We start from the raw sequence: 16,574 nt of genomic DNA on the forward strand, positions 1-16,574 counted from the left end.
GTGTGTAGGCTTATTGGCGTTAAACAATTTTCATTATCACTCTTTTTCCTTTTTCTTTCATTGTTCTCCTCTACACTAGGGGTAGCCTGATCAATCATTATAAAATCTGATGTATTAGGTAAAAGTATTTTAGATACCGCCAATTCCGTTTCCATGTCGGCTATTGTGGCTAGACTTTCCGCCATGGCGTCCAGTCCAGCCTGACACAGTAATATTAATAGTTGCCTAGTGTATTACTTTTTAATTATTATTATACAATAATAAAAGGAAATTTCTAGTATTAATGGACTACCAAAAGGTAACTAAAGACAATTTAGTTTGGCAACGTCTAATATTGACAGGACACTGACTAACAGGAATAATCAAGTCAATTAAGGCAATCACAACTTAAACTAATTTGCTACTCACAAGTTACGATACTCTCTTAATAGTAGTCACTCGGGGAATGGAACTGCTTAGTTGTAAATATGAAGATTGACATACCGTTACATTACCAAGTCAACAATCGGATGTTCTCATGGTTGTATAAGCTGCCAGCTCTCTCTCTCTCTCTCTCTCTCTCTCTCTCTCTCTCTCTCTCTCTCTCTCTCTCTCTCTCTCTCGTCTAACAAAATTTCAGACGAGAATGCTTTACTTCTTAAATAAAAACAACCAGCTTTCTGAACATCAATTTGGACTCAGGAAAAATAAATCGACGATAGACGCGGTAGTTAATCTGGTTGATATGTTTTTAGAGGGGTTAGAACTTCAGGATCAAACATCAAGTGTGTTCCTTGACCTTTCTAAGGCATTCGACTGCGTTGACCATGATACACTGCTTGACAGAATAGAATCTCATGGCATCCGAAGCGTGCCGCTCTTATGACTTAGAAAATGTTTAAGTCAGAGAGCTCAAGTGGTTCAGATCTAAAACCAATTTAACTGAGTTATGGAGTTTCTCATGGCTCAATACTAAGTCCAATCCTTTTCCTGTTATACGAAAACGACGTAAATTCATCGCTGCTGCATGGTAAAATCGTGTAGTACGCTGATGACATGACTTTGTTTCACATATAACTCACAAGAAGGTTTGGAACAGCAAACCTTTATTGATATCAAGAATTGTGTACAATATTTCAACAGCCTCAACGTTCAAACACATTATTCGAAATACAACGTGCTGAATTTCGCTCTGCGCCCAGTGGACTCCCAATGTGGGTCAGCCGTCATGTTGGCAGATTCCGTATTGGAAGAAGTCTACTCCTCAAAATTCCTGGGAATACTCCTCGATCGAGGTTGACATGAAATAATCACATTGACCATGTGCGCGCCGAAGTGTCCTAAGGAATATATGTTTTGGGGTCCTTGGCCCGATAATGCCCCAGTCAGGTATTGATTGCAGCATTTTATGGGCTAATTCACCCCCACTTTTCCTATGGAGTGTTGTTGTGGGGAGTCTGTGCAAGCAATAATTTCCTGAGGGTGTTCAAATTGCAAATAAATCTGCTATAATTGATGTTGAAAGGCCTCGTGTATAAAATAAAAGTATTGGATAATTGTGACTTTTCTTTAACCAATTATTAGAAAATAGTGTATTCTAATAAGAAGAGCTCCTCCTACAATAACTTTAACACTTTAATGTACATTGTTAAGTCAACGAGAAAAGTACAAGTCAATATTAAGTCCTCATGAATAAATCTTCAGCCCTAAATTAAACGTACTCAAAATCATTAAATGCATTCACTGTTGCTGATTGGTTTTCGTCTAAGCTTCTTCGCACTGAAGCCGTTTGTGCAGTCATCATTGTCTACTTGTCTCAGAATGTCGTGTTCTATACTAAACAAGGGCTAAAAGTTTAACCTGTTTTCTGACACAGAAGTCCGGAGTCTGTTCTTGATCAGTTTCAGCTTAGAGAATGATGTTCCTGCAGAGAAATTAGTTATCATCAAGGAAAGGTACATTCTAAAAACCACATCTACATTAGGAAAGCAATCTTTCCACTGTTTTCCAACATAAGTTAATAAATTCACCTTTCTTGCTTTTTATATTCATTTTGAAACTGGCAGGGAGACTTCTTGAATTGTAAAACTTCATTGGCTAATTCTTCGCCGAGTTATTCGTTGTAGCTGTCTATTAACGTGTTGCTTGCTGCTTACACCTCATCATTAGAGAGAGTAGAAATTGTCAAGGAACCTAAACCTCTTATCGATAAGTTCGTATGCTTGAAACATCTCTGTCAGTGCTCTTTTAAGTTCATCTATGACTGTAATGAAGCTTTGGGTCCGGAATGAAACCGATGGGATTAGGCCAACTTCCGAAACTTGTAGAGTGTCAAGAGGAACTAAACTTACAATTGTTTTCTGTTTACGTTTAGATTAAACTTTAACTTGTTATTATACACAGTTAGTTAATTTAATAGCTTTTACTCATAATCCTCGAAACTTTCCTGTTTACCTTGAATCAGGCTTCTTAAAGATTTCAACAATGATGCGGCTGTCGTCAGGTCGTTCTAGTGTTTTTTCAAAACTAGTGTTGTTTACTTGAACCAAAATATCATCCCTAAAAAGACACAACCCTGCCTCCAACTTGTGTATTTTTCTAAACACAGATCAGCTACTTTTTATGTCCCTGAATTCTCCATATCTTCTTTAATTTTCACAAGTGCTTGCATTATTTCTTGATATTTTCGCAAAAGATCTTTGGTAGCATCGTCTGTAAAATAATCACCGTGTTGTTTTCGTCCTTTTTTGCACTAGCGCGTATATTTCAGTTCCTGCTCGGTTTATGCACTTGGTTAGATTCTGATATCTGTTGGTTAAGGCAGTTAAATATACAAAGATCTCTTCCAAAATACCGAACAAAAATACAAGTCAATAATCGGCTGCAGCTTGTAGCGCTGGAATTGAATAAATGTTCAGCTGCTAAACATTTTTCTTCTAAAACGAGGTCTTGCAACCCTTTGTATAATAACAATTAAACATGAACAGTAACATTATTTTTAAATGTAAATGTGTTGCAGGTCCCTAGGCGTATGCCTATATTGTTTATGCATAATCTGGCCCTATATAAACCATGCTTTGCAGGTCTTAATAGTGTAAAATTATTACAAACTATAATTTGTTTCATAATCTGTTTTACATTTTCATCTTGTTGCTACTATTAATGTTACTGGAAATATAAAAAAAATGTTGTTTTCCTGCAGAAACGAAAGGCATTTTTACCCTACCCATTTTAAGTTATAGAGATAATCCTGATCCTGTAGTGTCCCTTCAGCGGCAACATTGACTTCTGCAATTGCTAATTAACTTTGTCTTCACAACCAATGCTGATACTAACAGAATATCATCTCATTCTTTGAGACCAAAATTATTAAGAATAACCACAAAACATGTGAATAGCTATGCCTCATGGATAAAATCCAGGCTGCCAGATTGTTGACTAAAGTAAAAAAAACTTCTTTACCAGGTGACAGGTGACGCATTACTTTTTTAAGCAGATTTGCCCAATCCCTTCCCTATTCCCAACCTCAATGCCTTGGATGTTCGTGTGTTGTTTTCTTACAACAAACTGTTGGTGTGTTATATACCGTTGAGACATTATACTTCAACTTACGTTCATCATTATTTACTTTGTGGTGTACAAACGTGAACTGTGTTATAATATTTATAGGGCTTTATAAATAACACTCTTGAATAGTTAACAATGGCTGATATTCATAATACTAATGGAGGTTCAGATGAACTGGAATCTAACCTAACTGACGAAGATTTAGCACAGAAGAAAGCGGCCCGTTTTGATTCTGCTACAGCGGGAGATTTGGAAAAAATAACAGACTACGCCGAAGAAAAGGAAATTTTATCCACAGATGAATTTAAAGGTGCAATGACTATAATTGGAGACCGTAGGAATAAGGAAGCTGCAGAAAAAATTGCCAAAGAAAAGGATTTGCTCAAAGTAAACATTAAAAAGGAAGACGTTGATTTAATTGTAGAAGAAATGGGAATTTCTCAGAACCTGGCTGAACGCACACTTCGAGAACATTGTGGGAACGTAGTTCAAGCCTTAATAGCCTTAACAGAATGACAATAAAGTTACATACTATTTCTTTGTACAATTTTCACTCTCATTAAATTATTTGTAAGTAAACTTGTCTGAAGTGACTTATATAAATAACCTCAAAGGTAAGATAAGCTTATTTTACTTTAAAAGGTTAGAGCCTTTGGAATCGTACATATAAGTCTTCCCTATTTTTCATGTTAGTTTATAACATGATAGGATGTATTTCCCCTTCTTCATCTAGTCTCGCAGTTACTACGCAGATGTAGGTAAAAACTTATTATCACATATGTATGTATCAACATATAGACTATAAGTAGAAAAGGCAGACGTCAATAAGTGGCCTACACTCATTATTCGATTATTAGTATTGAACAATTCGATATATTACTCAACTTCGATACCTATGTTAAAATCATACACAATAAAGAGTTTCAAGACATTACCATAACAAAAAGAATCTCGTACATTACAATTTTAAAACCATAAATTTAACACTAACTTTACAAAATAACAGAACCATCTATGGCCTAGACTTAGTATCAAAGAAACCTTACAATATTTATAAGTTGCCCAGCTTGATATCAATAAGTAACCGCTTTTATGAAATGAAGGAAAGAATTCTTTCCATGGGTTACCAGGAACCAAACCCACATGTTGAAGCCACTTAACAAATCTCGGCACTTGTGAGAAATATCTCACATATTTTCCTCTTATAATGTGTATTGTTACATTAAAATTACTATAACTAATAAGTTGGAATCATGTGCTAAGTTAAATAAATTTTAATATTGAATTAATTCTATATATCAAAACATCGAACCATTCGATAAAAACAACCAAATGAGTGTAGGCCGCTTATTAAAGTCTACCCAGTAGAAATCAGCTGGTTTGTCTAAATCTATTATATATCCTAGGTATTACTTAATAATCTTAGCATTTTGAAATTCAGTAACATGTACCTTTAATTTTTTGAGTGCTGGTCACATTTTATAGATAAAGGCCATAGTTAAAAAAATAAGCATGCTTGTACTTAAAACACTAGAACTTTTTATTTTTTAAGCTATCAAGTTAATTATTTGGTTCCAGTTTAGGGTAGGGTACGATAAGCGGACCCGGTTTTTTTATATCGAAGAATGTAGTCATCGATACGTAATATTTGCATCTCAAATCCTAGACTATCAATCGATATAAAAGTATCTATAGTCCTCATTAACAATCATATGTTTTAAATTAAAATATGAATTTAATATTTACAGTGATCAAACAAATGATTATAACCAAAATTAGGAAAACTGAAAACTATCATATTTGCTCCTCTCACAGTTACAGTTTTTTCTTTCCCGCAAATTTCACATACGTTTTTCGGTACGAGTCCAACATGTTAAAGTCACGAAAAACATGTCTTATCATCTTTCAAAGCATTGCATATAGTTTTTAAAATGGACTGCCATTTTTAATAATTAAATGTTAGGCTACTTATATAAAATTGAAATATTACATTAAGAGTATTATTAGAAAGTGTTTACAGCTGTTGATATAGATTATTTATATTGTTCAAAATAATTAATCAGATCGATTGATTATATCGATGGTTATGATTAAGTAATATTGTTTGAAAATTTCGATATAAAAAACCGGGTCCGCTTATCGTACCCTACCCCTAGTTTACAATAACCATGCTAGCTATACGGATCTCAAACCACTTTTATCAATTTCTAGCTAAAGAAATTTTGGCGGTATGATTTATAATTGCACAATAATTGATAATGTGTTTAAAATTTTTTATTATATTTCAAATAGTTTATCAATGTAGGGGACCGATGATAATCAGGGTTTCTGGGTGGAAGAGATACCAAGCTAAGGAGGGGCAGGCATTGGTGGAGGGGATAATTGGGATACCAACATTCAGGCGAAAAAAATACAAGGAATTTTTGAGGTCAGAGTAGGGCTACCAACTACATGAGGATAATTAATTTAGGAGTTATTTGTTTTTTTCTCTTTACCCTCGTTTTTAAAAAATATTCTACCTCTATGGTGAAGATTGATTGACTTTTTTCCTCTATGATCTCAGTCTCATTTAACAATACGCATCGGATTTGCACATGTGGTTATTGAAATATTTTTTCCCGTTTTGTGATTGATCAGATTTTACTGCGTTTTTTATTTCAAATAAAGATGTTCTTTGTGTTTTGTAGTCGCTATTAGTCATTTTGGATAACAGTGAGGTTAAACCTTTGACTGTTGGCTTTTTTCTCAGTAAGAGTGAGTTTTTTAATTTTTATATTTTGTTTTTTTTATGTGATTTGGGTTTACTATGGAGAAGTGTTATGAAGAACACTAATGTTTTGAAAGCATTTTTTTGTATTTATACAGAAATTAATCTAATTATGCACAAAAGTTATTATATTTACAAAATATGAGTTTAAGATTAAATAGGCTATTTAATACTTTCTCATAAACATAGAAAGGTATACGTTAGATACAAGATAGTAACAGTACACAAATCTCCTCAGAAATATTTGATGGTATAAAAGGCGCAGAAACAGAGGGCACACATATCGGAACGTCGCAATCTTGGCACATCCTTGTCTTGTCACAGCGCCGCTGCGACACTCGTCCATCTACACACGTGAGAAGCTCTCCTTGGCTTGTCCACCAGCAGGGATGGTGACGGGAAAATGCTGAGTATTGAGCCTCAGGGGAGCATCTTGGCCAAAAATTCATCTGTGTAGTCTTTCTCGTGCCATTTTACACAATCAGTAATTACACAAACATCCACATTTATTTATTCATACAATGAAACGTTTACAATCAGGTCAACCGGTAACATAAAAGTAAGGTTACAACCTGTTATTCAATACACTAAGAGAAATAAAGTAAGCTGATTATTCGGAACAACTGATTGAATGCTGTCATATGGAAGTAAATTGGGTGTGAGAGAAAAAAATAAAAGAGTAACTGTGATTTAGTGGGAATAACGAAAACTACTTGAAAGAGTTTTTTATTTATTCTGCTAGACCGCATACGTATTCAGGTGAGAGATTATTCATCACAGAACATTATTGTGTAAATTGTTTAGCACCATAGCGCTTCTCGCACGTCTGTCAGGATTACTGTAGGAATCACATAGGGCACTAAAGAATTTGTGTAATGATTACTATTCAAAGGTTAATGGCTGGAGTAGCCAATCAAAATTAACATAATAATTATTTTAATTACTTTTCATGAGTGTGCAGTAATAATTCATTGTTCTGTGGGAGTGACGTAGGCTTGTGATCATGAGTCAATCTCGTATTGGTTACTGTTGACGTCACCCATTACGCCATCTTTGGGTACGTAAATTAACAATAATTCTGAAATCTGGGGAATTTGATCCAAGTTAAAGATGTCTTCGTTAACTTAGACCTTCTAAGAATAAAGTTTATATGAAACTGACACTAGTACCTCCGGTCATCAGCGTGACAAACGAAAAATATCCCTCGAGGTAGTACCTATCACTAAAAGATCAAATTTCGGATGGTCTGATCACTAATGCCATTACTGCTAGTTAGGAAACAGAAATTGAAAAAGCAAACAAATATCATATTCACCTAACCATAACTTCCTATTATCTTGCAAGAAAAATAGTTCCAGTTTTAATGATGTAAAATTCATTATTTGTCATTTTCAGCACCTTTATATTGTGTTGTTGAGTAGGAAGAATGCAATAGGTTAATCTCGTTACCAGTGTGAATAGAAATGAATTTGAAAATAGTGTAAAGAAATTGAACCAAAAAAACTACAAACGAATAGTGTAAAAAACAAACAGGTTTAATAAATAAGCAATAAGGAAGTTATAGTTACATTTATATTAGTGTGGCTGATTTAATATGTACTTACATACTACGTGGTAACTTCCGATCTCATAAAAATAGTTCTTGATTTTAAAATAACACGGTTACAAGACGAACTTTTACTCTCACTGTGAAAAAACAAGGTGGCTAATTTAAAAGTGATAAATTAATTTCCTAATATTTTAACTGCTCAAGCAATCCACAATAAAACATATAAATAACTTTCAAAATTTATTGATGGCATTAGAGTTAACGTGCCATAATCACTTGTAGTTACTCAATTACCTACAAATCACACAGCAGCACTGCTGATCAGAATTACTATCACTGTTGTCACCCTGCTATTTGTGGGTGTAAATTAATTTAAACACTCAAATCTATGGTTTCCACCTTCACAAAAAAACTGATAAGTGGTGGGACGGCTGGCTGGTGGTAAATAACACGCTCTAAACACCAATCTAACTGATCAGAAAATCCCATTTCATCAGAGACAATGTCTGCTATGTCAACTACTATACTATTGTGTGTTTCCAGTGATTTTGGGTAATAGCTTAGAATGGTATTAGCTTGATCAATAACATTGATTCATTCGTACTTGCCATGTCAAATACATCATAAAAGGCGCAATTATCATTTAGCGCTTAACTTATTCGTTCCCTCCTAATAAGGAATGTGTTGATTTCAATACCAGTATACCTCAATACTTAGTATTAGTGGGCATTCTCAATACAGCTCATTTCACTCAATTTTGAAATCAATTACAAAGTATTCTATCACTAAATAATGAATAAAATCTACAAAAATATACAATAATTTAAAATTCACGATATTTTATCTATATGTCTTCATTGTGCAATAAAGCAAATATTTAAAACACTGAAAACCCTGTAGAAAGAAGAACAATGATTAAAGAAGCCCTGTATTGAAGTCAAGTACCATATTACTGATTGGTAATGAAGTAGTCATTTTCAGTCTAGCGGTACCATGTGTAGTATCGATAGTTATACGCCTCTTTATTCCAAGAGAAAAACAATATTTATTTTCTCATTCATGTTTTTAAATAAAAGCTTAAAAAAAATTAACTGTTTGTATTTCTAGTAGCTATTAGAAACTATACAAATCCAACAATTATAGTATTCAAGCAATAAGTAAGTACAATTTTAAATACTAGAACAATTTTGTTATACAGGTATATCATTGGATTTTTTAATTGTGTTATGTAATGTTTATTTTTATTATACAATGACTGTTGATGTATCGAAGCTGAATCTCAAATCCACAGAAACTTCAAATAAGTACATTGGAACACATACAAGGTGAGGCAGTAAAATATGAGATTTCGACTCCAGCTGGCAAGCGTGGTGGTAGGTCATGAGAGTGGGGTAAACATAATGAGCGTCTAGACAAGTGGACATTTAAGTAGCCATGGAGCGTTGGATCAGTGCACAATGTGCATTTGCTATAAAGGCAAATTATTACTAAGGCATAATTATTATTAAGTGCTATTATAAAAACACAGATAGTGTGGTTGATGTTCAGCACGCTTTCTGTTGTGGATTTAATCTACTGCCACGGGCTCCTGTTCTATCAAGAAAAGCGTTGGTGAATAACTTTGAAGCCACTGTTAGCACGACAAAGAAAAGAGGTGGTTGTGTAAGAACAATCTGGACCCCGTTGAACATCGATCATGTGCATTAAGCATTAGGACAGGTTGGTCTGCTCGTTCACCAGATTTGATCGCTCCAGACTTTTTCCTCTGGTGTTATCTTAAGTGCAGTCGATGAGGAAAATCCGTCAAGAACAAAAGAAGATCTGAAAGAGCGAATTCAGTAAAAAACTAGAAACATTCCATTATAGATGTGACAGAACGTCATGGGTGGACTACTTTCTCAAACTCCGACAATATGTGCTAAACCAAAGATGCCACATTACTAAGACTATATTCAAAACATTATTGTTTTACGGTATATAACAATAATTTCCACTCATGTACTTAGGATTCGTATTAAAACAATCATCCTTTTTTGTAAATAAATTATTGGTGATTGTTCAAAATCGTGGCGTTACACTTCCTCACCCTGTATATTAGCAAATCAGCAGTACACAAATTAGTGATTATGTAAATGTATTATTGGTGTTCTTTGTGTATGAAAATACTGATATAAATAAAATAATTTGAAACTGTAGGTTTACAAATGATATTTTCTTAAAGTTTATATCTTAGACACTTATACTGGGTGTCCCATGAAGAGGTTTAAACATTTGATTTTATATGACTTGCCCATTTATGCACCGAACATTTTCAAACTCCACACAATTTATTAAATAGGTTTTAAAAATATTCTCAGCAAATTTCAACTCTAGCATTTGTTAAAACAAAACAACTACTATCTGTCTTAATAGTTTTGTTTTATAATTTAGTTTTGGATTGAAAAATTCACTTAGACTACCTTCTTTCACAAATTCTTTATTTGGCACAACATGACAATGATGAGTCACCAAATCTTTTCTGTAGAATCAAAATATTTTACTATCACTATAAAATACGAACACATTTAAATATTTTTGGATTGTCATTGTATTATAACATGTAATAAAAATTTTAATTAGTTTTATTAGTTTCTTATAAAATAAAAGATGGTCTCCTGAAAATATTTTCACACAGTTTACACTTGTAAAAATAATATTTTTTAGTAGATATTTATTTACAATAATTCTAAGAAATGTAGGCTTTTGTAAAATGTGTTCTTTTGTTATTTAATTAAAAAGGTAAAAATCATAAATAATGAGAATAAAAAATTATTATTTTTATATCTATTTATTTAAAATATAGTATAAATATTTAAAGACTATTGTACAGTCAACATATTTTCACATCATGTTCTTATTGGAATAATATACAGGGTGTCAATTAAGTCTGGAACCTCTTTTAAAATTTTTAAATCACAATATAAAAAAATACCAAAGTTCACACGTGCTTACTGGTGATAGTAACGCACATATCTGCCCAATTACCGACCAGATAATCCCTTTAGGGGACGGTCCACAAGGAGTCAGACAAAATTCTTAAATAGCAGCATAGGTCAAGTTTGGTATCAAATTAAAGGTCTTACTTAGCAGAGTACAATGCCGCAAACCGGACTTAAAAAGGTGGATTCATTCAGTAGTTATAGCTATTTGAATTTTAAAACAATTGAACAATGTAAATTATTAAGTATTACATGTAAACACCAATTTTTAAGTACCTGTGATCAAAGTAAGTGTTCAAAATGTTCCCCTACCATCGTCTGGCAATGTCCTAGGTGGTTGTAAAAGCCATCCACTGCATTTTGAAGGTAGTCACGAGGAATATCTTGAGCTTCTTGGACTATGAGATTTCTTAGGTGCGCCAAATCTCGAGGCTTAGTACAATAAACTTTATCTTTGAGGTATCCCCAAAGAAAAAAATCCAGCGGAGATAAATCAGGGGACCGAGCAGGCCACTATACTGCAACCACGTCTTCCAATACATCTGTGAAGGAATATTGTATCCAAGTATTCTCTAACAAGGAGAGCAAAGTGTGTGGTGGCGCGCCATCTTGTTGGAAATAAATTCTTTGAAATTGTCGACCAAGAGCAGCTTGTAGTGCAGGAATTATCTCATTTTGGAGTATTGCTAGATACGAGTCACCATTTAAATTACCATTGATAAATAATAGGCCCATAATTTGATTTCCTATAATACCTGCCCAAACGTTAAGTTTCTGTGGATGCTGTGTTTGACTCAATCTGCCACTTTCACATTCTAACAGTAGTTGTGTTATTGGTAATAATATATTATTGATTCCTGGCTTCGATTACTACATTGTCAGATGATGGGAGGGGAACATTTTGAACACTTACTTTGATCACAGGTACTTAAAAATTGGTGTTTACATGTAATACTTAATAATTTACATTGTTAAATTGTTTTAAAATTCAAATAGCTATAACTACTGAATGAATCCACCTTTTGAAGTCCAATTTGCGGCATTGTACTCTGCTAAGTAAGACCTTTAATTTGATACCAAACTTGACCTATGCTGCTATTTAAGAATTTTGTCTGACTCCTTGTGGACCGTCCCCCAAAGGGATTATCCGGTCGGTAATTGGGCAGATGTGTAGGTTACTATCACCAGTAAGCACGTGTGAACTTTGGTATTTCTTTCTATTATGGTTCAAAAATTAAAAAAGAGGTTCCAGACTTAATTGACACCCTGTATAATTGTGATATTATTTCTCATCTTAACATTCATTGTAATTTTTTATTCAACACTAGTCTGGCAATATAAGATGTAAATTATTACAGTTAGATAGTTAGTATTTATTTTACATACAGATATAGAGTGATAATAAGTTATCTAATTTTGGGCTTAGATAAAGGATTGTTTTGCCAAAAGTAGGTTTTTTCAGACTTATGTTTATAAGTATATGTTTATGTATATATATATACATACATCATACACCTGCTCTTTAACTGTCCTGCAATAGCAATTGAGCGGTACACCATCTTTAATAGTCTGACAATGGTGGCAAATTTCCTCAGGAGGGCCTGATCGGTTGTTTTGGCGGTTTGTAGAACTTATTGCAAGTACTGTTAATTACATCATTAAAACTGTAACTATTAGTTAATTAACATTCCTGAGCACAGGAGGTGGACAGTATTTTTGCAGTGAAGCATCTAATGAACTAACTCTGAGTCAGACACTGTACTAGACCACTATTACTCTGCTTTAGCACATCAGAATAAGTGAAGATGCCTGGAACCACAAACACCACTAGCTTGATCATCGGATAATGTCATCGAGCTCACTGAGGCCTTTTCACTGTTGTTTTACCATCTCAAGAGCAATGATTTCCATTGGATAACTATCATTGGAGGCAAGTGGACTGGGATTAGTCTTGAATTTATTTGAAATAATGTTTTTTATTTCCTCAGTGACGGAAACTGTTTTGGAACGTACAAATCAATAATAACATTAGCTTTTGTATATCGTTGAAATTTTATTCCATTATTTAGAAAATGACATAAATCTCCTATCTCTTATACAGCTTGTAGGGGAGCATATAAGGTGCTTCACTCCCCTTCTTTTAAAACTGTCAGACAGATCATGGAAAGCAGTGGTATAGTCCTGTTAGCTTGACTTTCCGTAATATTTATTCTTTGTTATAACGCTAAACACTGATGCACTGTTTGAGTTGTTTTGTAGAGACAGATGATGTGTCACATGTATGGTTCGCTAGTCTGGTGGACAAAGGCAGAGCAAGGTCAAAGAGAAACTTGCCACCTTAAAAAGACTGGCTTGCTTGTTAATAATAGAAGATTTAGATGCCCAACAGCTGTACTTGAAATTCTTCTGGGATTTCTACCACAAGACTTGCAGCTTATAAATCCATGTATCGAATTAAAGCTATGGGCCACTAGGGGACAAACTCGTTTTGTAAAGCTCACTGCACTATTGCTAAAGCTATATACCAACCAATATTACAAATGAAAATGAAAAATGCCTTTATTATAAGAGGCGGAGTTAGCCCTCTCTACCATTCAACCTCATATTGTATACAGTAAATTTACAATAGTTTGATACAATTTCAGTCAATTATAAATTAAATAAAAATAAAAGTGTAGTATGTGTGTGTTTTTATATATATATACATACATACATAGAGAGAGAGCGAGAGAACAAGAAGAATTTCAATCACTCTAACATCCTCTGACCACATGACCGCAACAAGCAGCACCACCCGTCACCCCCAAAGGCCCCCGAGCAGAAGGCCCCTAATCCCCGCCCCGAAGCGTGCACGGTTCTCAATAGATCTAATATCATCTGGGAGAGCATTCCAAAGACGACAAGCTTCAACAGTAAAGTACCTATTAAAAATTGGTGATTGATGGATTGGAATTGATAGTAATGTGGCTCCCCTTCTTGTAGGTCGTTCAGTAATATCAGAGATAAAGTTGAAATGATCGGACAGATAAATAAGATATTTTATTTTGATGGTTAAATTTAGAATTGAAAGCTCGTATGTAGAATTTACGTAGTTAATGAAGTTTCATAAGTGACAATTGCTGAAAACATTGTGTAACATGCTTATGACGTCTGAGATTAAAAATAAATCTAATACAGTAGTTCTGAGCACGCTGGAATCTGTCCGATTGCTCAACGGTCATTCATCACGACGTCACAGAAGTCAAAGTCTTATACATATGGTATAAGAGTTGGTATTTAGCAAATTCTTTGTATTAACCACTCGATCCTTGGAGGACTGTAGTAGGAAGGAGTGAGTAGTTTGGAGTTCATCTCCCTAAACAGCTCTCAGCGAATGTCTGGGAGAGCATTGTGCAGTCTTTCAGGCTGAAATATACGCTATTCTAGCATGCTCTAATATAGGATTGACTAGGAATTATGTCGATCAATAGATAGTGTAACAAATGAGAGATCCAGAGATAAGCACTAACGGTAGAGGTAGAATTTCTTTGAGAAAACACTTGCAAGAAGCTCATTAGAGGTACTAACATTCAGTTCACGAACTGGCTAATGAAGGGGCAACGAACGTGTTTGATTCTGCGGGCTACGAGACTGATTAGGTTTAGATATTATCCCTATATTGAACCAATTTGATAATATAGCATGCGTTACAGAGTAAGAACTTGTACTGTAATGTATCAGGTTTACAGATATCTATTCTTCTTTAGAATGAAAACCGCCCTCATCCGTAGACTAATGAACATTAGTCTCGGCTCTTTACCTGATGAATCCCTGTGAGGTTCCAACATGATAAGCAGTGTACATTGAAGCCAGCGTAGCTAAATGCCGAGGCTTAAAAGAGAAAATAAATAAAGAGAACCAAGAATAAAAACAAGGGTATCCGCTAGTCTGGTGTCCCGCAAAAGAGGCAGATGTTTCTTTTAACGATTTAGTGTAATTATAAATATTTTATTTGGGATTGTATAGATTTTTGTACTTCTGTCACGTTAAAGCTACTAAGTACCGTTGTGTTGACATTTCGCATTTACGTTTGGTTATATATTCCTCAGATAAGCCTCTTTCGTTTCAAAAATATCATTTGACTCATATTACTTAATAAATGGCCTCGCTAAGAAAGCTAACAGACCTTGACTTTAGAATTCATTGCTTTGATTAAAATAATTCAAGTGTTACTAAAATAAATGACTTGAGCTAACAAATTAAAAATCGTGGAATGTTGCGTGGATATTCAAATTGGAATGTCTTCCAATATATATCATGAGTAATATGCAATTTAAAAAAATCCTATGATGTCCCTTTTCTTGAATAAGACATTGCTTGCGAACCCGCGGGTAACTGTTAGTATATTGATACACTTTTGAACGGTGGTGGTTTAGGGCTCTTGGATAAGTTATACAGAAAACCTCGGTAAGTGCTATCATAAGGACTGTTAATTTAAATAGGCTGATTGTATATAAAATTGACCTAAAACATAAATAAATGGAATAAAAATTGTAATATTTCGTGAAAAAGCTTCCGGATAATTGTATTTAGGAGGGAGACAGCGTGTCATTACTAACTGAATGACGCTTCATTGGTCAGTTCCATTTATAAAATAAGTCAAACTTTCCTTTAACTATTAATGAAATAATAAAAACTAACACAAATAAATAAACATCTTACGTGGCTGAGTGTAAGTGAAACTTAATTGTCCACTGAATATGTCGAGAAAGAATTGAGCTATAGACTTGAAAGATTGTATATTTTGCTAAAATTCAAAGAGCTATAAAACTACTGCTTTATATGTATATCTGTCTATTTTCCGCAGGATGTGTCGAGACAACATTTAGCCGTATCATTTAAGTTTTGCATAAAACTTCATTTCTACATAGGCAAGATAGAGTTCAATGGTAATGCATATCCCTCGAAAGGATTTGGCCTAGCTATGGCAAAAGTTACTCTCTGCAAGATATCTCAAGAATGAATTGGGTTAGGTTTAGGTTTGACATGACACTTCATTTCTAAACAGGCAAGATCATGATTTTGATGATGTATGTTCCTTCATGAGAATTGGCTGAGCTCTACAAATCCTACTGTCCGCAACTTTTCTAAAGACCCAATTCAGCTGTAGGCTTACATTTGCTATCATTCACAGTACTGGCAAAATTCATCTTTCCTGTTTGTCTTCTGCAGGTCAGGATATCTCGATAACAGATTGAACTAGACTTTAAATCTTCTATGAAACTGCTATCAAGCATGTTTCGTAAAATTTGGTGTGTCATACTCGTGCCTTGTAAAATCAGTTACGAAAATATCAATATAGGTTATGGTATGCGTTGTATCAGCTGTGTGTGCCTTCGTGTAATGTAGGAGTTATTCACGAATATGTGACTGTAATGTATGAGTATTAAAGAGAAAACATGAAAAGCATTTCAAAAATGTGTGACCAGCAACTTCAATTTTATTCGCACGTCACTTTTTATTTTCCAAGATTCACAGTGATGTAAGAACAATACACTTAACAATATCTGAATATGCTTACTGTTCTAACATACAAAGCAAACCTGAATGCATTCCGGGAGCGAATATAAGGTCGAACTACAGACGACAACGCCCCGTATTTTTATTCTATCTTCGTAAATGCATGGTTTGGTTTCGCACCATTTCGCTTTGCTATTCTCTATAATGTGATAGCAGTGAAGTCATCCTGGCCGAC

The 16,574-nt window shown here is 34.2% G+C and overlaps 1 protein-coding gene across 1 annotated transcript; it reads left to right on the forward strand.

Moving 5' to 3' along the window:
- Positions 1 to 3,467: 3,467 nt before the first annotated feature.
- On the forward strand, positions 3,468 to 4,125 carry LOC124356313 (huntingtin-interacting protein K). Its single transcript, XM_046807499.1, has one exon. It carries the CDS (start codon positions 3,682 to 3,684, stop codon positions 4,060 to 4,062), a length of 381 nt encoding a protein of 126 aa, XP_046663455.1. The 5' UTR covers positions 3,468 to 3,681; the 3' UTR covers positions 4,063 to 4,125.
- Positions 4,126 to 16,574: the final 12,449 nt, after the last annotated feature.

This window comes from Homalodisca vitripennis, chromosome 2, assembly GCF_021130785.1.
Source record: "Homalodisca vitripennis isolate AUS2020 chromosome 2, UT_GWSS_2.1, whole genome shotgun sequence".
NCBI lineage: Eukaryota > Metazoa > Arthropoda > Insecta > Hemiptera > Cicadellidae > Homalodisca > Homalodisca vitripennis.